This window comes from Thunnus thynnus, chromosome 4 (assembly GCF_963924715.1).
Source record: "Thunnus thynnus chromosome 4, fThuThy2.1, whole genome shotgun sequence".
Lineage (NCBI taxonomy): Eukaryota > Metazoa > Chordata > Actinopteri > Scombriformes > Scombridae > Thunnus > Thunnus thynnus.
This window is the reverse complement of record NC_089520.1, coordinates 16511430-16534572: the sequence shown is the minus strand read 5'-3', so window position 1 is coordinate 16534572 and position 23143 is coordinate 16511430. Positions and strand designations below refer to the sequence as shown.

The 23143-nt window shown below is 39.8% G+C and overlaps 2 protein-coding genes across 5 annotated transcripts in view; both read left to right on the top strand.

The window, feature by feature from the left end:
• The first annotated feature begins 1934 nt into the window (after positions 1 to 1934).
• On the top strand, positions 1935 to 7363 carry park7 (parkinson protein 7). 2 transcript variants are annotated; one of them, XM_067586953.1, is made up of 6 exons: positions 1937 to 2132; positions 2658 to 2759; positions 2917 to 2976; positions 4577 to 4646; positions 6373 to 6459; positions 6840 to 7363. In XM_067586953.1, the coding sequence occupies exons 1-6, from the start codon at positions 2043 to 2045 to the stop codon at positions 6998 to 7000; spliced, it is 570 nt and encodes a 189-aa protein (XP_067443054.1). In that variant the 5' UTR covers positions 1937 to 2042; the 3' UTR covers positions 7001 to 7363. The 2 variants fall into 2 exon arrangements, with proteins under 2 accessions (XP_067443055.1, XP_067443054.1); XM_067586954.1 differs by lacking the exon at positions 2658 to 2759 and having other exon boundaries at positions 1935 to 2132.
• Positions 7364 to 7595: 232 nt separating this feature from the next.
• Positions 7596 to 23143, top strand: part of kcnab2a (potassium voltage-gated channel subfamily A regulatory beta subunit 2a) — a 94878-nt gene continuing 79330 nt past the window's right edge. For 2 of the 3 annotated variants that reach the window (XM_067586949.1, XM_067586946.1), the window contains exon 1: positions 7596 to 7706. The gene's annotated coding sequence lies outside the window, so the exon portion shown is untranslated. Of the gene's footprint in view, positions 7707 to 16411; positions 16720 to 23143 lie in introns of those variants that run through there. The other variant, XM_067586947.1, reaches the window with a different exon arrangement.

Here is a 23143-nt window from a genome sequence, read left to right as displayed (position 1 = left end):
TATTAGACTACTACTTGTAAAGACTTGAACCATCCTTGAGAAGAGATAAAACTCCGTGCAAACAGTTATACAATTTTTTTTGTCAGTTGGTAATGAGACCCTCTTGTTTCCATTGTCTCAGACATTCATTGTCATCCTCACAACTGTGTCACAAGTCACTTTGAAACATTTCCTCGGTGTGATCATGCACTTTATGATTACATACTGAAAGGAATTAGTAAATGTACATAAGTGAATTAATGTATGTAAATTAGTCACTGCGGGTCTGGTCCAGTTGATCCCCAGCTGCATATGTTGGTAATCACCGCTGCCTCTTGGATTCACTCACAGGCACGCAATAAACAACCTGCTGCCAGCACCCCCTACGCTTTTGTCTAATCTGCCGTTTCACTGGGCTCTAGTTTGTCACACAAATATGAAAGTGAGTCTCAGCAGCAGAATGCACAGTGGCACATTAAATAGGATGGGTGCCTGCACACTAAAGCCCCAGCCATTAAATCTAGGATTTACACTGGAATATGATTCCCTAACTGTCTTAAGAGTTCAGGTTGAGAAGTTCTCAGAAAGATCTTAAGGAACTTGGTGACCTCTGTGACCTGCTGCCTGGTGTTGTTTCCAAAACCACATTAATTGAATTAATTACTGAATTAGCTCTTTAAATTACTCCTTACAGTTGATGATAAACCTGTGATCAACTAGCAAGGTAAATGGATCTCTGTTTGGTCTTGTCTCCAGACTGTCAAAGTTACATTTTTTTTTCTTTTAATTCAAGACTGTTGTGAACATTACTGTTTCATGTAAACTTCTTTATCAAGCTTCTCACGACATCCCTTCCTGAATCTTTGGTTAATGCCTCCACCTACTGGAAGAAATGATGTACTGCATGATATTAGGGACCATAATAAGCACCATGTATTCAAACCTTATACAGTCTATGATTCAAACCTGCTTGTGTCTCAACTATCACTCATATTTCTGGAGTATACCACACAGAAATGGTGATTCTATTACTTTATCAGACTGAAAACTACTTACTGGTCTGTGTACTATTATTCTGATTCTTTTTTAAATGTGTGCTTGTATTCACACATTTTAACGATTAAGGTGATCTAAAATGAAAATTCACGTTATTTGGTGACAGTAATAAAGGCACATTGTCATGGAAAATACTCACTGAAATTCTTATCAATGAGCTGGGTTTGCAGTGTTTGAGAAAACAGCTTCCCCTGTCATTCTCTCAACAGGTCTACCCTCCATTGAACTGGCTGGTGTTTCTTGCCAATGTGAATGCAGCTGGGAACAATCTGGGACTGTGGGGGCCTGACTAGACCGATGGCCATACATTATAATTTCAAATTCATAAAGCACAATTTTAATTAAAATACATATATTTGCAAAATATAACCTACACAATCCTTATTCGGAGCTACATGGAAGATTTAAAAACAAAACAAATGAATAACAATAACCATTATATACAGGCTATGGTTGCAACTGTGCAATCAGAGCTGTAAAGTTTAGCTTTATTGTTTCCCTGCAGAGGGCAGAGGCGTAAAATTGGATTAAATGCAGATGTATGTCATTTGTGTTTATTTTGTTGTCAATGCCTCTTCAGTTCAGGAGCAAACCACTGTTAGTTTTTAACCTCAACACCTCACTATAAAAATAAGGGATCATACTTATTGTAGGGGGTCGAGGAGTACATGCACTGTCTTTGAAAGGGGGATAGTGTAACAGAGGCTGGCAACCCTACTGCTGTCAAAACCTCAAAACGCGTTATTTTTTTCCCACCAGCATTCTGCGAAGACCCACCCCTACACTGCCTCTGATTGGCTCTGACCCTCTAACACTAACCATCTACCAATCAAACCAACGAAGGCAACGAGTATTAGCCAATCAGAGGCAGCGTAGGGCGGGTCTTCGGTAGGAAAAATAAGGCTGTGAAAACCTCATTGCAGAGCATGCCAGTAACTTAACACTGGAAGTTGCCCTCAGAAGTTAGCGTCTCTACGCCTGGCAGTGTTGTAACTACAAACTAAATCATGGCAGGAAAGAGAGCATTGGTAATTCTGTCTAAAGGTGCAGAGGAGATGGAAACGGTTATTCCTGTGGACGTCATGCGAAGAGCTGGGGTTTGTATTTCGTCTTGCTGTTTGCTAGCAGTTAGCAAGCAAATAATGGCACGCACCAACATAACTTACTTGTTAACTACCCCTTCAGTCAGTCAGCAACATTGCCACGATCTAAACGTTATATTTCGTCACAGGAGCTTAACGTCACTGCGATAATGATGTAAATAGTGCACAACGTTAGTTATTTGTAACCTGCTAATGCTAACGTTGACATCACCGAGCCTACTAACTTTACTGAGCTAGAAGAGCAATGCTTATTGCGCACTCTCATTCATGTTTTCTTTTTAACTTAATTAATTTATTTATTTATTTTTTGCTGCACCACCGACAGAAGTAAGTTGTTTGTGTTGCTTGCCTGCCGTTGATACACTCTTAACCTTAAAGTGAGTGCACTGCAGAGGCCAAGTTTAAATGTCAAAGTCCAGCGTCACCTCACCGCCATTTGAGTCTAGCTTTCAGACAGGATGCCATGTTATATCATTATGCTAACACTGAATCTTTTTTAATACCTACCCTAACCTGTAGATCGCAGTGACGGTTGCAGGACTGACGGGCAAAGAGCCAGTGCAGTGCAGCAGAAACGTCGTGATCTGTCCTGATGCCAGCCTGGAAGACGCTAGCAAACAGGTTGGGCTCAACATCTACTAACGGTAACACAAAGACAGGCTTTCAAAGCCTCATGCAATATTTTGTATGGTAGATTGTTTCAGTTTGATAAGCTCCATCGAACAAACCACGTTTCAAACCTTGTCAGTCTCAATCTATCATGGTCTCTGTCTCTCAGGGCCCGTATGATGTGGTTCTTCTGCCAGGAGGAATGCCAGGGGCCCAGAATCTGGCAGAGGTGAGAAATACACAGACCCACATGGATGTAAAAGGCCCAGTTTCTTGTTTTTTTTTTTTGTTTTGTTTTTTTTTAACAGTTGTTTTGATATGCCAGGGTTCTTATTACATAGACTAGCGCAGTGGTTCTCAAGCTTTTTAATTAGTGATGCCCACTTTTGTTTGCTGAAAAAATGTCATGCCCTCCACATCCCTGTAAACCAATGTCTTCTTACAAACAATTAATAATACTTACAAATAATACAATTAATAAGATATTACAAACTAGACAGTCTGAATGTTATTTTAATGGAATAACATTATCAAGAACATGCATTGCTTAAAATTCTTTTGATCCTTTACATAATTACTGTTGTAAAAACGAAAAAAAAGACAAGTCACATTTTACACAACATTAGTTTTTACACAAAAAAGACACAATTCTCTTCCTCTGTATTCACAGTGAACCCATGAGCAGGATGGACTTCTCATATTTTCCCGACTTTGACTTTTTCTGACAGGTTTTTTTGACAAGCATCTCCTGTTTCTCTTTAGTTCTTTGTCAAAAATCTTTCCATCTTGTACAGAACAAGTCATTTTACTGTCTGGATAAATCTTGCTAATTTAAATGATAGCCTTATTTGCATGAAAGCACAGTCAATTGCGCCCGTCCTACAATGCCTTCCCCGCAGGTTGAGAACCACTGGATAGGCCGATTCCTTTGAGGGTCCCTGCAAACACTCAGTGAGGTGTCAATATTAAATATAAGGTGATTAAAAGCACATATATGAGTTATTTGAAACAGATATCCGCAGAGTCAGTGATAATTATTTCATGCCCCAAATATTTTGCATTTATATTAGTCATTTATAGTATTACTGTAAATAACTGCAGTGTTTAATGGTGAATGCACAATTTTCTATTTTTCTGCATTCATATTTTGCATTAGATGGAATCTGTTTTGGTGCCATTTTATTCTACCATAAATGATAATAAAGAACTGTTTCTTGCAAGTGTATGCTGGGATAGGCTCTAGCCCCTATGTGACCCTGAATAGGAGAAGTGGTTATAGAAATTGGATGAAAATATAGAAAATGAAAGGCGCTATCAACCAATCTAAGAATGTTAATTTTTGTATTATCATGTCACAGTATCATAAGAAAAAAAATGTAGTAGGGGCTCGATAATTAAGTCTACAAATGTAATATTGAGCACACATACAGTGGAAAATTGCTGACTCCACAAGAAAGAAAATACTGTCAATGTGTACTACAGTGGTAGCAGAGATAAATGTCTGCTCACTCTTCTAGTCTAGTCAAAAAGTAAAATTTAATTTAATGATATTTAATATTTCAGTCAAACTCATCAAACAGGGTATCTGTCAAATATCATTTTTAGTTCAAACATTGTTTTCACAAATTTTCTTTAATAAATCAGTTGCCATATTGAAACATTGATGGCATTTTGTCTCGCAACTTAGTACCGTTTTAAGCATTGAAATGCATGTGATTAAAACATTTACAGTTTGTTTTTAATGATTTAGTGAAGTCAGCATATACACTGAGCAATCACATGGCCTGCAAGTGACTAACTGTGCATCTGGTTTCCATGCTCTCTTGCAGTCTCCTGCTGTGAAGGAGGTGCTGAAGGCACAAGATGGCAGAAAAGGCCTGATTGCAGCCATCTGTGCAGGTACAGTTTGCAAAAACAGCCCAAAGTCATAATTATCCAGGACTGACCTCTTAATTGTGATGCCTTTTTATGGGTTAGAGTTTAAATATGACATGACCTCAAAATTTGACCATCATGTTGTTGCTTTTAATCAAATAGAGGTAAATTATCCAACCTACATAGTGCAGTTTATTCTGTAGTTTGGTGTGTAAAATGGCATTTCTGTAAGTAATCGAGTAATAAATGTGCTCCCACTAATTTTCCACTGATAATCTGCTGATATCATTAATAAACATGTGCAGTGCTACCATGTGCCTTGTAGACATTTTTAACAAGAATCAACACTAGATGTCTGATATTCTGGTTTCAAACATACCAAGCTAACATTGTGCCAGTAAATGAGATTTGGATTTGCTCACAACTAGAATCAAAGATCTTGGATAGAAAAAAATGTGCCATTTTTCTGTGCACATGGCAGTGGATCTTCTGGTATTTTAGAGGTGGGTGTGCCCTGAATAGAATTAGCAACCTGCAAAAAAAAAAAGCACACTGTTAGAAAGTGGCATGCCTCATTAATTTATGGTCATTTGTGAGCCCTTTTGACATTTGAGATGAAAGGGTGAGGGTTTGATTAATAATTTTCCCTGAATGAACTCATGAGCACTGACATTTCATTTGACAGCATCCGTATGCAGAGAAAGGACACTGGAAGGACATTTTGAATAGGGACGGGACCAATGCGGCAAAGTGGATTGAAGGGTGTCCTAGAAAAATGACTGAAATACTCACAGGAATACACAGTTTAATTAACCTGCCAGCAAGAGGGCCAGTTGCAAGACTTCTTATTCTGCCCTAACATGAAAATTATTTTCTTGACATTGCTTCTCTCTGTGTACTGATATGTGTTACATGCATGTAGGGTCATGAAAAACCTCAATGATCACAGTAGCAGATTGACAAAATATCCACAAAACATAAATTCACGGTTTATATGATTTTATCAGGTGATAGAAATATATTCATCACAGCCCTCCTCTCCAGCGTCTACCTAGCTGTCTGACTCTGGTTCTCAGCAGGTTTCTCTCTTTTATCTCTCTCTCTCGCTTTCTCTCTCTTGCCCTCCCAGACTGGCGTCCTCTGGGTGGGGACTAGTTGTAACAAGAGTAGCTTGGCTTTAACTGGCAGACTGCTGTTCTGCCAGGGGAAAGTGTAATCTTTAGACTGCATGGGAAGGCAGCCAAGGAGCATAATCAATAACTTTCTATTTATTAACAGTTTTTGGATGAGCTCACTGCAGTGCTAGGACATTGCCAAAGTTAATGCAGCAGCAGCAGTCGATGTCTTCAGCCTCTCCTTTTTTCCTCTCTTTTGAATGTGGTGCAGAGTCTTTGGAGTGAGACTGAAACAGTATACTGTATGATACAGTCACACCTTTAGGACATAGTATTATCAAATATTTTGTGCCTGTGTCACTCATTTACTGTACAGCACTAGTAGTAGTCCCAAATGTTAAATACACCATTTTCTGTATGATTTTCTTTGGGTGTATGATTGTCATATTTTGTGTTTAGCATGATCGAATGGATTTGAGGGCAGACTGTTTTACCCAATTTTACACTTGACTCTAACCTTTTTTTTTTAAACTGCATTAAGATGAAAGCCTGGACTGACACAGAATATGTTCTTCAGTGTCACTTTATAACAGGAAGCTGTTAAATGAGCCCTAAACAGCTTTGCCCTTCTGCAGGTCCCACCGCTCTTCTGGCACATGGCATTGGCTACGGCAGCACAGTCACCACACATCCTGCTATGAAGGAAAAGATGATGAATGGAGGTAAATTTAAAAAAAAAAAAAAAAGAAGAAAAGGGTGGAAATTTGTTGAAATGTACAGCTAGTGGCTTCAACAGTACTACTAGAACTTCAGGAATTGTAATTATTTATAAAGGGCAGCAGATGGTGCTGTCATAGCTCTTGCTTTTCCATAGAGAATTATGCCAGTATGCAGTAGCAGAGAGCACACCACTCAGAGGTGAAAGCGGATGCAGGAATTTGACAGAACATACTAGAACTGGGTCAGTTGCAGTGGTGATAGATTATCTATGTGTAAGTGTATATCGTACAGTCTGGTCTCTAATGTGTGTGACTATCAGCCTGTAGCTTGACGCTCTCATGGTGTGATTATTCTTATGGTATTGCTCTTTGTCTTTTTTTAGACCACTATAAATATTCAGAGGCTCGAGTACAGAAGGATGGACATTACATCACCAGCCGTGGGCCAGGAACTAGTTTCGAGTTTGCCCTGAAGATCGTTGAAGAACTTATGGGGGCCGAAGTTGCTGCTCAAGTCAAGGCTCCTCTTATTATGAAAGACTGACTGTAGCCGTGTTCGCTTACATCCTGCAAACAGCATTGCCCGCTGTATAAGTCTAGACCTACTGAGACAACTAATTCAATGTAGCTGGCACAAGGAGTCAAAGTCACCAGTAACAAATCATTCTCCGCAGAAGACATAAGGCTTTTTCTGTTCTGACAGGTTATTGTCTTTCTTCATGAGCAATGGAAGGCACCTATGTTTTTCTTTTCACACTGAAATACAACATGGATAATCACTGCACAGACTTTCCGAATTAGTCGTAATAAATTTTATTTCATTGTAGTTTTTCCCCACAAATTGCTTGTTCATTATGTTGACAGCTTTTATTCTTTCACTTGTCATTAAAACATGGACGTGAAGAAACTCTTGTTTGTCTTACTCTATGGTTTAACATTACTGGAGGTCACTGTGGCTTGAGTTTCACATGCCTGCAGTGGCTGTTGACACCTAAATATAGTCTGCATAATGTAATGTATTGTGTGGGCACTACTTAGAACGCGGGAAGCAGAATCCAAATAGATTGACAGGTGGCCTGACCAATGAGAAGGCCGGACCTGGCTGCAGTTGTATTTTAACTGACGAATGGCAGCGCGCCCGCAGCCAGCAGGGCGGGGCTGTGGTGCAGCGCGTGGTAGTTGTGTCAGAGCAACAAAATTCAGAGAGGGTCTTCACACAGTCAGAAAGAAAGAGAAGGTTTTCGCCAAAGGTAGGAGCATTTTTGGGTTTTCTCCAGTGATTGTGCGTGTTATCAACGATTATGCCCTTCCGAAATCGGTACAGCAACATTCAGATATTCTCATATCTGTTTTTTATGTCGTCAAAACAGTTCACGCAACGTTGATCACCGTAACTAGATACTAACGGTATCGAAACTGACATGGCAATGTAACGTTACCGTAAGATAATGATACAACGCCAACACAGATGAGTGTTATATCATTAAAAGAGTAGGTGTTTGTTACGAGGACTCATTTCGTTAGCCGTGATTAGCTTGCTAAGTGTGCTCGAGTGGTGAGTGAGCTTCAAGTTGGCTGCATTCATGGCATAATGGATTGACATCAGCGTCTGAAATTGGCCGGGCAGACAGAGTAACGTTTAGGTAATGTTCACTACACCTTCACAAGTCAAAGATGCTGAGCGGACTTTGACGTTACCGGACTCGGGGAAGGAACATCATATCTTAACGTTGAGATTATCACGTTCTGCAAATGTGACCCGACATGGAGACGTCAGCTCCAGAAGCTCCCCATCCTCAGCAGCAGCAGCAGCCGCAGTCAGACTGTGCTGCAACACACTCACTGTAGCTAACACAGTGCGGCAGAGGCCAGGTTAATTCCTCCATCAGCCCGAGACATCACCGTGACAACGAGAAAAAGCGATGACAAACACGTGCAACTAACAAAATAATAAACCCCAGAGCGATATTTAGGGCTTGCCTTGTGGTCCAAATAACCACGACCACTTGAGATGTCATAATCTTTCGACGTTGTAGCTGTCACTATTAGAGTGACTTATCTTTATAAGACATAGACAGTCGTGTTCCTAATTAATTTGAAAAAAGTACCTGAGCATAGCAGGTGTGCCTGTAGCAGCATTTTGCATTATTGTATGTGCTGGCTTCACCACCGTAGAGATATCCATATCGACACAAGGCCCGTCAAAATGATGCTCTCATGATCGTTTTAGCACTTAAAACAGGAAGAACCAGAGAGAGGTGTTATCTTCAACCTCTTTCACTTAACATATACAGGAAATACAACACAAATTCTCTTCTGGTAGGCTGCGTTTTCAGTTGCAGGGAAACCATCTCTTAGTCATTCCTAGCAAAGCATGCAGAACCTCAGCAGTCAAGGGTCACCCGAAGAGGAAGGCAACTCAAGTGGCTTTTTCATTCACCATCGTATGACCAACAAAAGTAAGCTTAAAAAATAAAAAAAAGACTGGAAGGCTCAGCTCCTATTGTAGTCCATCAAGAGAGCATTGTTTACTGTTAAAATCACATCAAATCAAAGTCCAAATAATCAAAATAATGAGTGTGCAGTGCACCTGTGTATGATACACTGCAGAAAGGTTCAGGCTAGTTGTTTGCCCTATGACAGTCTTCAACATTTTAGATGGGGTTGTGCCTGTCATGTTGAGGCAACATCACTACATAGTGTACCTGAGCTACTACGTTTTTATTTCTGTTTTTGAAAATAAAGACCTTATTACCACCCTCTGGAAGACAATAAACATGAGTGCTTAAATTGTGTCTTGATGACAGTTGTATAGCACATTCTCATTAATGCTATGCTTTTCAGTCGGTTATTTCTGGAACGTTAACATTTTGTGCTGTTGCACATAACATGTTAGAATTATTCTGCTTGAGCAGCTGTACAGTAAAGAGCTTGAGGCTTGACTCCCTATTTCTGGATGGGGCAGAAGAGGGAGGGGTGGGGGGAGGGTGAGGCTGAAGTCACTGTGACTGAGTCATTGGTTTAGCTAATGATGCAATTAGAGTGCTGCACTTTGCATCTCCTGATTAGATCCCCCTACTTTCACTGGCCTGCAGACAACGAAGAATGAATTTGCTTGCCTGAGTTGTTTCAGCAGATGAATTTTCAAAAGGTAATAGACAATTTGCAAGCAATTGGGATTTCATCAAACATTAAAATATTTTGTGCTATCAGCAACAAATGGATAGATTTTTCAATCTTTGGCATCTCACTCAGTGCGGAATAGCTGTAGAAGGGTCTCAACATATTTGAATGTGCACATAAGCATGATGAAACAAAATCATCCCACACAAACCTATACAAAACTGTTCCAAAGATATGAAAAACATGTAAGTTTGCGAACGACGCTGTACTATTTTGGTGTTGCTGCCTAAGTTATAGATAATTTGATCTATATGCTTTAAAGTGTACTGATCAGTAGGAGGGGGCAACTGTTTTACCCCAAATAATTACTCTCAGGGACTTTGTTTTCCAGAAATATGTTTTGGGAAGAATTGCTCTGATGGCATCTACTAATGCAAAGTACAAACTTGTTTTAGTTTACTTGTAGAGAAGAATATGAAAAATGAATTGCATAGATACTTAAGACTTTCATATAGAATATTTTCAAATACAAAGGTTAATGAGAAATGCTGAACTCGGCTGTCCGGAGTTACACTTATCACCCTGTTATTAGGTTGTCAGCTGCACTGCTCTTGTAATTAGGATTTCCATAAACAACGTCGGGCTTCAGGGCTATGTGAAGACAAGTACAAGCTGTAAATCTAAATCTACATGTATATTGGCTTCCTTAAATTGATTTGGTTTATTTCAGATGTGATTGATACACATTAAACAATGGCTGCTTTCTGTATTTTATTGTTTGTCTTTAGGCCAGTTAGAATCAGCAGAAGTAAGCAGGGCTGACCTATGATAAAAAACAGGATCCTAAATCAAAACAGGAACAGTATTCCCTTACTCAGCTGGTTTGTTTGTATGAAATAACTGTATTTGTTTGTCTGCTGCATGTTATTAAAGGTGAGCAAATACACAGACAATGGCCAATGCTATGTAGTCCCATGATGACCTGCTAGTTGTGTAACATCCAGTGTTTGCTGCCACTGAAGTTCCTATAGTCCTTGAATAACTGGTATAATCACATTTATATACTGTATTGTTAAGAAAAAAAGATCCACTCGGGATGGTCACATATATATTATGAAGTTGGTACTTCATTTGTTGTTTAGTCACTTTGCCACCGTCACCTGTACACATGTATTATTTGTGCAGTCAGGTGGGGATTTTGCCGTAGACTATATTGCATAGTGCTGGTTTAACATTTAATGATTTGATGGATTTTGCACTATATCTGGATCATATTTCTAAGACATAATCAATGTCCATTTATGACCTCCAAGTTTAGACTAACTCAGGCCCCTTTTCTTGCATGTTTTATATGTGTATTGAGACGGTATCATTTGCATGACATCATCACGCTACTGTACTGTGTTGTTGTCAGTGTGAGAACTCAATACTGCAACTTTACAGTCTCATCTACCAGGTCAGGATCTGAGCAAGGATTGTGTGGCTTTCTGGGTTGAACAAGAAGTTACAGACCAATTCCTTAGAGGCTGTAATTTTGTTTACTTAATGCCTGTCACTTTCTCTGTTCACTGTTTGGTAATTCCAGTGAGAACTGACGGAGACTGGAGTACTAAAAGCCTAATGGCCTTCTCATGAGCAATACCCAAAGGACCCCAGAGTCAGATCAACATGGGGCTGCAAGAATAACTGTCAGTATGTAAAGTGTTGTGTTAAATCTAGTAAGTAGAGTGATGACAATTTACAGACCAGTTCTGTTTTTGTAACTTTTTGTTTGAAGAGATAACTTGTGCTATCTCTATTTAGACCAATGAATTGGACATATTACACGTCACTATTTTTTTTTCTTCAAAACTTTAAACCTCATGAATCCACTAAAATCTCATCCTGAAGGTTAGAAAGCAGTTGTGATCATTTCCACCAAAATATTAGTCAGCACTTAATCTTAATGATGCCCATTACATCACACTGACTCAATATGATGATGATTCATTTGTTAATTGTGCATTAGTGTGCGTTTTGAAGTATTCTATTATGCTATTACAATTACTACAACAATTACAAGCCAATTTTAAATGAATAAAGTTATTATCTAAAAACGGGATGAATGAAAGGAGTATATTTCTACCTTTTGATATTTACAAAAAGCTCCTCACTTGAAGCAAAAGTGTGAGGGTCAGCATCTTACAGGGATGTTTTAAAGGATCCGTTCACTGTAGGACCAATGCAATAAATGTTTAGCAATAAATCAGTAAATCCTCTGTAGAATTGATAACCTGCGTCACTCTGCGCCAATCATCAACTATTGTCGGGCAAGCTGAACCAGTTCAAACAGTTCCGACATATGGTGCAATTCCAATTAAATGAAAATATCTCTAATAAGTTAGTTGACCCATAAATCAGTTCTTAAATATTTTAAAAAATCTTAATATCGCACAATCATATTTCCAGTTACATTAGGTTAATGAGGACAGAGATGCAGAGATGTGTTTGTTAAACTTGGTAGAACTATGGATGCATGTTCTTATAAGACCATACAAGCAACTTGTAGGTCTACAGATCATCCTCCTCCCTGCCCTAAGAGTAAAGCCAATCAAATTCTTAGTTTTTGATAGCGAATAGTATACTTTTGGATTAATAAAATATAGCCTGCCTCACAACTTTGACCTTTGTATTATTACCTGTATGTAGTTGTTGTATAATATCCAAGAGTGTGTATATCACTTTATACCATGGTCTGGGTGAATACTCTTTTCTGATTGGCCGGCAGGTGTGCGTTAAAACCATTTATTGCACACGTAGTTCAGCTCAAGTTTAATCACCCTTCTAAATTCATCCGCTACCAAACCTGTAACCATAGCAACATTAATGAGCACACCTGTCAAAGCTTACTCGTTATGACATTTTGAAGAATGGGACGCAGTAGAGGAAAAAGAAATGGAGAAGAGAAGAAACCAAGCGAAAAACGGCACGAGGAACTGACACCTGAAGAACTTAAAATGACAGAGGAAGAGAAAGATGAGATTAGTACAAAAAGGCAACAAAATGGGCAGTTAATATACTGTGAGACTTTCTCTACCAAAAACAAAAGAACACTGATTTGGAGACACACTCTGCAGTTATGCTTAATGACACCTTACATAAATTTTATGCCTTGGTTCAGGCTGGCGGTGAGTACAGTGTTGCAAGTTGTCATGACAACGGTAAGCTCTTGCTGCATAACTTTTCAATTTTGAGTGCAAAACTTTCACCAAAAATTTGCAAATGCTTTTATATTGTTGGCAAATGTCCATGGTATAAGCAGGATAATCAACTAGTAGGTGTGTGTTAAACGGTTTTAAGGCACTGCGCTGAGGCGAACCACTGCAGAGATTCTTCACCTCCACAAACTATTGTGATAGAAAGATTTGAACAGGATTTATTTCCCATGTTTTGGTAGCCACTGTTGGTTGATTAGAATAGGAGCAATTAGGACTGGGCAATATATCGATATTATATCGATATCATGATATGAGACTAGATATCGTCATTTTGGATATTGTAATATCGTAACCTTGCAAGTCAAGGAATTTCCCATGTTCCTGCAAAAATTTTTAACACCATAATACAGTAACTTTAACAGGGCAAATGGAACAAGGCTTCGTTCTAAAATATGACCAATTGTACTTGTCAAACAGGGGGAATTAGAAATAAAGGCCTGTTATGTTCTGCAGTCAAGGTAAATAAAAGCCCTGATCAAATAAACAGATAAACAATCCCACACCCCGCACCTCCATACAAACCTGCGGAGGTGCACCGCAATGCCTGATAATGGTGCCGCAGCCACTAATTGCATATCATACATGTATCATGGGAGTAAGGTTAAAATAAAAAAAAATAGAATTACCATAGTTTTCAATTTTTTTCCACGTTTTCATGTATGAAAAGACCCAAAATGAATACTGTAAGCGGACTACTTAATTACTATAAGCAACTTTAAACAGCATTTGTTTTGGAATGATTCTGTCCTGAGCTTTTTGATCCATATAAGCGGTTGATCACTGTAACCGTGATCACTATAAGCGGTTTATATATTTTATTATTTCATGAACAAAATATTTATGTTTATATGCAACTCAACCAGCAACACAGAGGCGTGGTCCACCTGAGCACCTGAGAATTTTTTTTATGAAGGTGTTCAATTTGCATCACTTGCTGAGACTCTCTGATACTTTCTGTCAGTGTGAAGATCATCAATTGAACTACTGGCTTCTGTTAATACAGTAGGTGTACCTGGAGCACCGTGGGTTACAATTAATAGCAACTGAAATCAATCAGGCTTTAGGCTATATTGCTGATACTGATCTTTTAAAAATAATTGAATTGGCCCAGATAATGATCACATAGAGTGGATTAGACCGCTTAAATTTGTGTTGATTATCTCTTTATCTACCTCATGATCTTGAGCAGGCATAGGTGGGTACAGAGAAAGAAAGGATGGAGGTCTCTGTGCAAACAGTTTTTGCAGGCTCAACCCATGCTTCTCTATGTCAGCAGTAAAATATGTTAATATTAATTGATCAATGGTTTCTTAAATTAGCCCAGCTGGTAGTCAGGAGGGCAAACACAAGCTCCTGGCATGATCACAGGACCATCACCTTTCCATTGTGCAACTGTCTGGTAAAGCATAGAACAAAGCCAACTGTCACACCATGCAGTATGAACATGGAGTTACTGTATAGGTGTAAAATTTTTGAGGTCCATGTTTGGTAATGTGTTTATGGACATCTGTGGATTAAACAGTGGCTATTATAGCAGAGGTCATGGTCATGTAAATTGTTTTCTGTGTTGTCCCCCAGTTACAGATGCAGAATCAGTTACCCAGGATCATTTTCTCCATTTCATTAAAGGTAACATTAAATGCTTTAGGTATATTTTTGTTTTGGAGCATTGAATTGACTGCCAGTAGTTTGCTTTCCAACTCTCAGGAAGTTCTTGGAAGGTGTAGTTATTATTTGGGTGTTGCTGTGGGCTTATCTGTCTTGCAAACCACCCTGCTACGCTTGGTGTCATGATTGGAGAGGAGCAAGCTTTGGAGCCGTAGCTTGGCTGGAAGAATAAGTTGGAGATGCCGTGACCGGGCTGGAGCTCAGAAGGAAAGGCCAGAGACAGTGGTGCGCAACAGTGAAGCTGTAGCTGTCCCCTCAGGCTTAGGGCACCACACACACACAAACATGTACACATGCAGGGTGAGGCAGATCCATTAACAAAAATGTAAAGGAAATTGATCTGAACACCACACTGACAACAAACATAAACTAAAGCGGTAAACCACATCCAAAAGTATTATTTCTTGGAAGTAGAAGTGCTTAGAAATCGGTTGCTACAAACAAAGAGAGAGTGCAATTTTTAAAATTCCCATTATGTTTTATTTTTGTTTTGCTGAAGATGTTCGTAAACAACTTGGCCCATCTTGTTTTCAGTACTACATACTGTGTCACATATGATTTGTGGTAAATTACTTTGCTGTATCCTTGACATACTGTCTAATTATACAAGTTGAAACTGGCTGTGCGTCATGAAAAAGATAAACTGTGCTACACACCTTTGAATTCAACCACTAACTCATCGATACACTGATACTAGATGAATATTTTCTTGGCTCAGACTAGTCAGAAACACATGATGGGACTTGGGCTTTGTTCCACCCAAAAGGCGTCATCGCTGAGCCCAACTACCTGCTCAGCCACCTGTTCAGTTACCTGATGCCCAGAGCAATCTGTACTGAAAAACCAATTTGACCAAATCTGGATGCAGGGTTACTAGTGGTAACTATAACACAAATACCAAAAATTTACATTTATTTCACTTCCTCTTCCTTCCTCGTTCACTCTGCCTTTCTCTTGCTCTTACTCTTTATCTATGATTTCCACAGTATTGAGCCGGTTTGTTGTTTAAACATCAATAACATTAAGTGACATTTCCATCCCTGCTTTTAAGGAGCAGTGGTTTCATAGCACATTGATTTGTGCTAGGATTACTTTCAAATTCAATCAGCAAGTTGGGGTCAGTTTCACTGCCAAATTAAGTCATTGGTCAGAAGGCAATATGATTGCTATCTTAAATCTTGAAGATTCTCTTTAAAATTCAAACTGTATTCATGGAAATGGGCAGCATATGCATACAAAGGAGAATTAGCTTTGATGTACAGTTGTAACAACTTCTTGATCTTGATATCTGCAAGGAAATAATTCCCCCACTCCTCCCGTGCCCCACCCCCCTTAGCATGAAGGTGAGAGTGCCAGTGATCTCTCATAGGGATTTTATGGCTTGCTCAAAGACACTTCAGCAAACAGGGTACTATTTCTGGAGCTTGTACAAGGTTTTGCTCTGGTTGCAGGGTAGATTTCATACTATCAGAGGCATCAGATTTATGGGTGTTTTCTCCAGGGTTTGCATAGAGCTTGGTAACATCATGTCTCCCACTCCTGGCTATAGCCAGCCTGCTGAGCTGTGTTCACTCGCTATGCAGCCAATCAACTTTGAGCCAATTTCAATGGAAACCACATATCTGATAGAGCGAGAAAGGGAATCTCTTGTCATTGAATTTAAAACGAACACACATGCTTCTTGCTTGCTTTCCTCTGGCCCACCCTTCTTCTCTTTCACCATTTACAGCTCACTCTGATTCACTGAATGCATGCCTTCTCGAATGCTGACAGTGCAAAGGGAGGTGGGTGTGTGTGTGTGTGTGTGTGTGTGTGTGTGTGTGTAAAGGGAAGAGGGAGGGGCGTTTCCTTTTAATGCATCTCCTCTCCTCAGTGACTCTCAAGCTCACACATTTATTCTGTCTCTTCTCTCTGTCTCTTTCTTTCATTCTCCTTGTTCCCCGTCCTTGTTCTGTCTGTCTTGTGTCACTTTCTTTTCTGTCTTTCTGTATTTCTGTCTTTCTCATGTCAGACATAACATCCTCATCTCACTCAGGCACATAACCACACTGGATCATACATTCACTAGAGTTGTATCATTCCTCCTCCCTTTCCTCTCTCCATTTTCCTGCTCAGTCTTTGGGATTTTTGGCTGCAGCTCCTCCATCATAGGCACTGTATTTTCCATTTACTCCCCGGTTCTGCTCACTGCGTCAGGAATCAGCTGCAGCTTGAGGTGGGTGTTTCAAGAGCATCATCGCTAGGTCTGAGACTACATGTCTTTGGCATCTCTCTCTCTCTCTCTCTCTCTCTCTCTCTGTCTCACTCACTCACTCTCTCTCTCCCTCTCTCTCTCACCTCTCTCTTCCTGCCTCTCTTCTCACTTTGTTCTGTCAGTGAGAGTCGGGATGATCGGGAGCAGAAATGCCATGCTATCTGTATGCGGCAGCATTTAACGTTGTCACACACTGTGCTAGCGAGGTAGCATATCTCTCTGAGATCTCTCTGTCTCTGTAGCTGTAAATACGGTTGATTGGTCTGCTGCTGCATTGAAAACTATCTTTGCATACCTTATTATGCTGACATGTATTTTGCTCTCTCTCTCTTCTGTCTCAACTACATTACTCTCCTCTGTCGGGATGTCTGTCATGTTTTATGCATGCCCTGTCCTTTTGAATTCTTGCGAGTGACTTGGTCATACTGTAGGATTTATAAAGAACCACTAAAATAGCCAGGATGAAAGACATGGGTGCAGGCTCGCCCAAAAATACACATACGCATTCACACAGGAGATTCGATTCCTTTTTCACCTTACCTGCCCCACTGCTGCTGCTGCTGCAGTTCCATCTGTTGCAGTTGCCTCAGCCAGCAGCACCCTGAAGCGAGGCTTTAACTGCAGCCAGCATTGTGGTGTATGTTGCTGAGAGGTTGTGACAGTCATCCGTGCCGGGCCGAATGTGTTACCATGTCATTTAAATGTGTTTATGTGCAGGTGATCATGCTGAGGCTGATTGTTGTGGGCCAGTATCTCTGCATGCCTTTGTGTTCTTCTACATGTTTGTGTGTGTGTGTGTGTGTGTGTGCGTACATGTGCACACTCGTGTACAGTATGTGTGCTTGCCCGCCCATGGGCTCTGGTCCAAGGAGAAAGCACTGGAGAGGCAGGCTGCAGGGGTTCAGTTTGGTGCAGTAAGCTGTTGAATGCTCTGTAACGAGCAGAAAAAGGCAGACTCGTGTGCTGGTGTCCTTTCACTGGGCTGGTACATCTATATTGCAGTAAAGCACGACTTTTTCTCAGATGTCTCCCTTTGAGTGTGTTCTTGTGTAGCCTAACACATTTAGCTTGCTGTTGTGTCTACTTACCAATGACTTGTATTTTCAACAAATAAGCTTATGATGAGGTGTTGGTGTGACAGTGTTAGAATACAGTAATAAGGTTCCTCATTATCCTGTATGCTATCTTGTATTTTAGGGAAAGGCACTGACAAGGCCCAACAAACAATACTACTAACAATATTTCAAACAAAATGTTTCCAAAGAAAAAACTATTTGACATCTTGTGACAACGGGAAAGGCTGATTAATGTGGAATTTATCAAGTGCTTTTAAGTGTCATCCTTAATGCTTGTTATGCTAGAAACAAAGTAGATACTACTTTTCTGATGTTGCAATTATGTTGGTCCTGCTGATTTTAAAGTGGACCCCGGAGACATTTTTTGGGCTTTAACTGTATTAACAAAAAATTACAATAGGATAGCCCTCAGATAAATCGATTCCTGTGAGGTTTGACTGTTTCATGCATATGGCTGTCCTTGGCATACAAACTAGCAGCAGAATGACAACCAAGTGCTTGGTATAGTTTGTAACATTAATGTAAAGGGCAACATATTATTGAACACAAATTGAATCATCATACAGTTTATGGTTACATTTGAGCACATTATACATGACACACAAAGCATTCTTGATAGCATTCAACTTTCTGGGTGATATTTTGGTAAAACACTAATGATGTGAAACCACATGTCTGCATTTTTTTATGATTATTATGATATTGTGATATTGTGCTTTTCTGGCACAGTTGTAGTTCAGGAAATTGCTTCATTCTATAGTCACCAGTTTTTAAGTTGTTTCGAAGACACTAAAGAAAGTGTTAGGCTAATATTTTCTCTACACTGGCCGTGCATGTCAAGCATGACATACCAAATGATTTGTCAATATCTACACTGGATCTGTTCAGCCACTCTTCTGCTTTGCACTCGGAAGCCTTTGTCAGAGAACACACATTAAAGAGGCACTTAATGTACAAACATAAGTCCTAAGTGAAGTGCAAGCTGTTTTGCAGCCAGTGTAAACAGCTATGTTGGTTTAAGTTCCATCAAATAGACATCTGACAAGCGTAACTGAAACGCATCAGCTGATGCTTAATGCTCAAGATCTGCAGTCGTTGGTTGAAGGGCTGACACTGGCCACTGGCATCATTTTGACATTTCACTGAGCCCTATCACTAATGTAGGTCGTGACTCTCTGCGGTTTTTTACAGCTTGGTCTGCTGGATCCTCCAGTGGGGGTGTTTCCTGAACTGAGCTCAGTAATCATTCTGCAGTTGAGATTTAGCAGCCTGTCTAACTTCATTAGCCCTGTTTTGGAGTTCCCAACAGGCATCGCATCCACACACACATAGGCATACTCACATGCACACACAGGAACCCTGTTAATTTATCACATATTTGTTCATCAGGTGTGTTTTCCTCCTCCTTAGCTCCCATATTTCTCATCTACTTTTGCTAAAAAAAGAGAGAAGAGATAAAATTCTAGTTATATTATTCACATTAGGGCTATACTGGGCTGGAAGTTTTCTAATTGTCTGGGTTGCAATTTAATTCCAAGTTAGATTATTAAAGGCCTACAAAACATATTTTCTCAATCAGCTTCCTGTGTGCAAATGTGTCATCCAAACCGACGCAGTTTTCTGCCAAAGTGAAAATAGTTATATAATGTAAGGTTTCGGTCTGTGCTGTTTTGTCTGTGGTCCTCTCACTTCTCAAGTGGGCGGGGCTCAGTGGGAAAAAGAGCAGTGTTACTGTGCGTACTTTTGTGCATCAGTCAGGATTTAGCAGTATTTAAACCAAGATATGATGACTGTTTAGGGGTTGTTTGCTTATGTTTCCAGGCCACTGTCAATCAAATCTGATGAAACCACACCCATACAGTCCCCATGAAGCACATTGACTGAGTTTTTAAGAGATAAAAGCTTAATAAATAATGTGTTCTTCTTTTTGTTCCTAATGGAGTTTTGAATATTTCATGTTACAGAAAAAAACTTACTTAACCTACTCAACACCCAGTTTGTGGACATTTAGTTGGCAACTTTTGCCTTTGCCAGCTATAAATGGTCATGAGCAAATTTAGCTTAAGCTAATTCATATTAATTCCACAAAATAGAAAATGAAACTTTTGCCTGTTTTATGGTTAATATGCTCTTTGCATGTTGTGTCCACGTTATTTCTGCTCAGTCTAAGATGTTTTTGTCCAGTAACAACATACAGCTATCATTCTGATGTTTGAAATCTAGCTGGTCACATTAAGTTATTTTCAGACAGTAAATTCTCGGCTACCTTGATAGTTATGAAGTGAATAAATGAACACTTTGCAGATAGTGAACAGTAGTTGGAATCTTTTAAGCACAGCACATATTGATTTAAGTGTATTACTTTGACTGGCATTCTGGGGAGGCCTTAAATCTCAATGAAGATTAATTGCAGGACATTTACTGTACGTTTTCCCATTTTGACCACTTTCCCTGCAGCTATGACACTGCTGTCATTAACAGTCTTGCTCTTAGTGTCTCAGATAAGACAGACAGCTGTAGCTTAGTTCCAGTTGTGGTGGATCAACCTAATGTGATTACAGAGGAAGACAGGCTCTTTTGCTTTACAAATGGTCATTCCCATGAGATATAACGTTCCATCAGAGCAGACTTTCCACGAGGGTGCAGTTTGGCTCTCAAGATCTCTATATCTCTATAAGGTTGTCTTAAGACATTTTCACTGGGTAGTGACGTTAGATCCATGAATTGTTAGTGACCAGTCCTGTCTACTGTGATTACCATGCTATTACTCCATGGCAGGTAGCTTATTGTGTGTCCTTGGAACTTAATAAATCTCTGTAATGGAGAAAATGGCCCAGAAATATTCCCATACAATGGTGGATAATGTGTTTGTCAGCTAATAAAAACCTTAACTTACAGCCCTAAGTGTGATTAAAATGCTGTGGAACACAGGAGTGGTCCCACAGAGTGGAAAAATGCAATAGAGGGTGAAAATTGTTACCTGACTGATTTGAAAACCCTGGGTAGGGCTTGGCAATAATTCAGTCATATTATTTATAATTTCTTCATGTTATTATATAGGCTAATAACAAAATTCCCATATACAGAAAATCGGTTCACACCTCTCATGTCTCAAGAAATTAGTTTAATTTAACCAAAATCTTATTTTTGGTAAAAGTTCTTTGACTTGTTTAACCTTGATGGGCATGAGTTAAACTTGACCATACGATTGTGAGTACTTAATAAATATAAAATATCAATAGTGAGATGGAACAATTACTGCAATGTCATCCCTCCCACTTTAGTTTCAGTGTGAACACACGTCTATATAAGGAAGTGTTTGTCCAGTACATAAAATGGTCTGCAAAGTCAATTTTATTTTTAAAAATGTATGTATTAACTGTTGTGTAGTTCTGTGTTATCTTTAGGATTGCCCCCTAATAGTCAACCAAACCACTGATCGTCTTAGTCGACCATGTTTTAATTGGTCAATTAGTCGCAAGGGGAAAAAAATACAAGGGTCTTTCCATCACTCACTTTGCCCCTTGCTTCGGCAAATCACACTTCACCGAACAAAACACGTCAGCCACCATGTGAGCCACACGACGTGGATGATTTTTATATCGTATGAATGCCAAACTGAGCAGACGATGAAGTAGAATCAGAAAACGCTGAGTGATACTTTACAAGTTAACGTTGTTTTATGGTTTAATGAGGAATGAACAAATAGCTGTAATTGAATAGAGTCTGATGTTGCTGTATACGAAGAAGTGGGGCTGACGGTGAACCAAGCTGAGCCTGTCTGCGGTACCTTTGACATCTTGGGCCAGGGCCCTCCATGTGCTGGAGTACTGGATGTAGTATCTGCACCAGGAGAAGTAGAACTGGATCAACCAGGCCGAGGACAAGTTACTGACAGTGGGCTTCAGGCTGCTGCTGCTGGGTCCTTCTCCATGTACAGCCAGGCTGCAGCGCACATAGAAGCGGGGACCAACCATAGGACGACTGCCACTTCGAACCAGAACAGGAGCAATCCGCCTGCCGTTTGGAAAAAGACACACCGAGAGCAGGCTGTCAGGGTGCAGGAGAGTTTCTTCTAAAAAACAAGCACAGAGACCCAGGGAGACATGAGAGCAGCTGCTCGCTAACAGCTATATGTGTTTACAGCAGAGAGCAGGAGGGAGGACAGATGTCTTACTCTGAACGAGTTTTGTATTTCTGATGCCCCCAAAAAGATATATTTAAATAACCAAATTAATATCATAAACATGTAATCATTAGTCAACTAATGGCTTGAACTAATGACTACCAGTCGACTAGGAAAAGCTTTGGTCAGGGGCAGCCCTAGTAATCTTTCAATTTTGTTTGAAATATCTGTGTGAACTATGTCCTCTTTAAAAAATCATTTTTCCTCACTTTTTCTCCACCATCTCACACCTGATTGTTTGCTGCCAATGAAACATTTCCCAGTTAGAAAAAGTTCACATGGTTTTCTGTTTTTACCCAACATTGCAACGTTTATTCTAATTTTGTCCACTCTATTCATATCACCGAGGGAAGACTACATCTTAGAAGCACCTCTCTGTATCCTATTTCAATGCAATACAAAATTCTCCTGCGATCCCTGATCTTACACAGATTCAGTGCGATCATCATGATTTATGGTACCGTGTTCATTTTTTCAGGGCTTCTGTGTAAGTAATGTAGCCCAAGTAATGTGTATGTGTCAGAGGTGATTTGTGAGTGTAGTGAGAATTACAAAGTCCAAACCATCAAATCAACCACATTGTGTCAACAGCTCACATGAATTATGAGAAACACATTGCAGATGTGAATAAGAATTTAGCGCTGACTGTTGTGGTTGACGTGTATATGTGACTTATGAGACATCATGCTATTGCTGACTGCTGAGTTATTTGTGTCATTTCTGTTTCTGTTTTTGTTTCTTTGCGGCAATATTTGAGATTGCTTACAATGCCTCAGTCTGAAGCCTTAGTACTGTGTGGGATTTTTTGTGCTACATTAGTAAAACTCCAGTACTATATTGCCTGTTTAGCATACTCACTGACTTGCACCCAAAATGTGCTAATTGTTTATTTCAGACTAACATGATGCACCTTAGGCTAACCCACTTTTGTTAAGTTCAGTGTGATGTTCACAAATTATGGGTGTGTGTGTGTGTGTGTGCGCGCATTCTGTGTCCCAGTCTGGGAGACATTAGTGGAAGTGTTAGGAGAACAGATGCCTTGGATGGTGTCATTGCCCGTTCTTTTTTCTGTATGTACATCCCTCACCCAGACCCAGCCAGGCTATGCCTGTTCTGCTCCAGG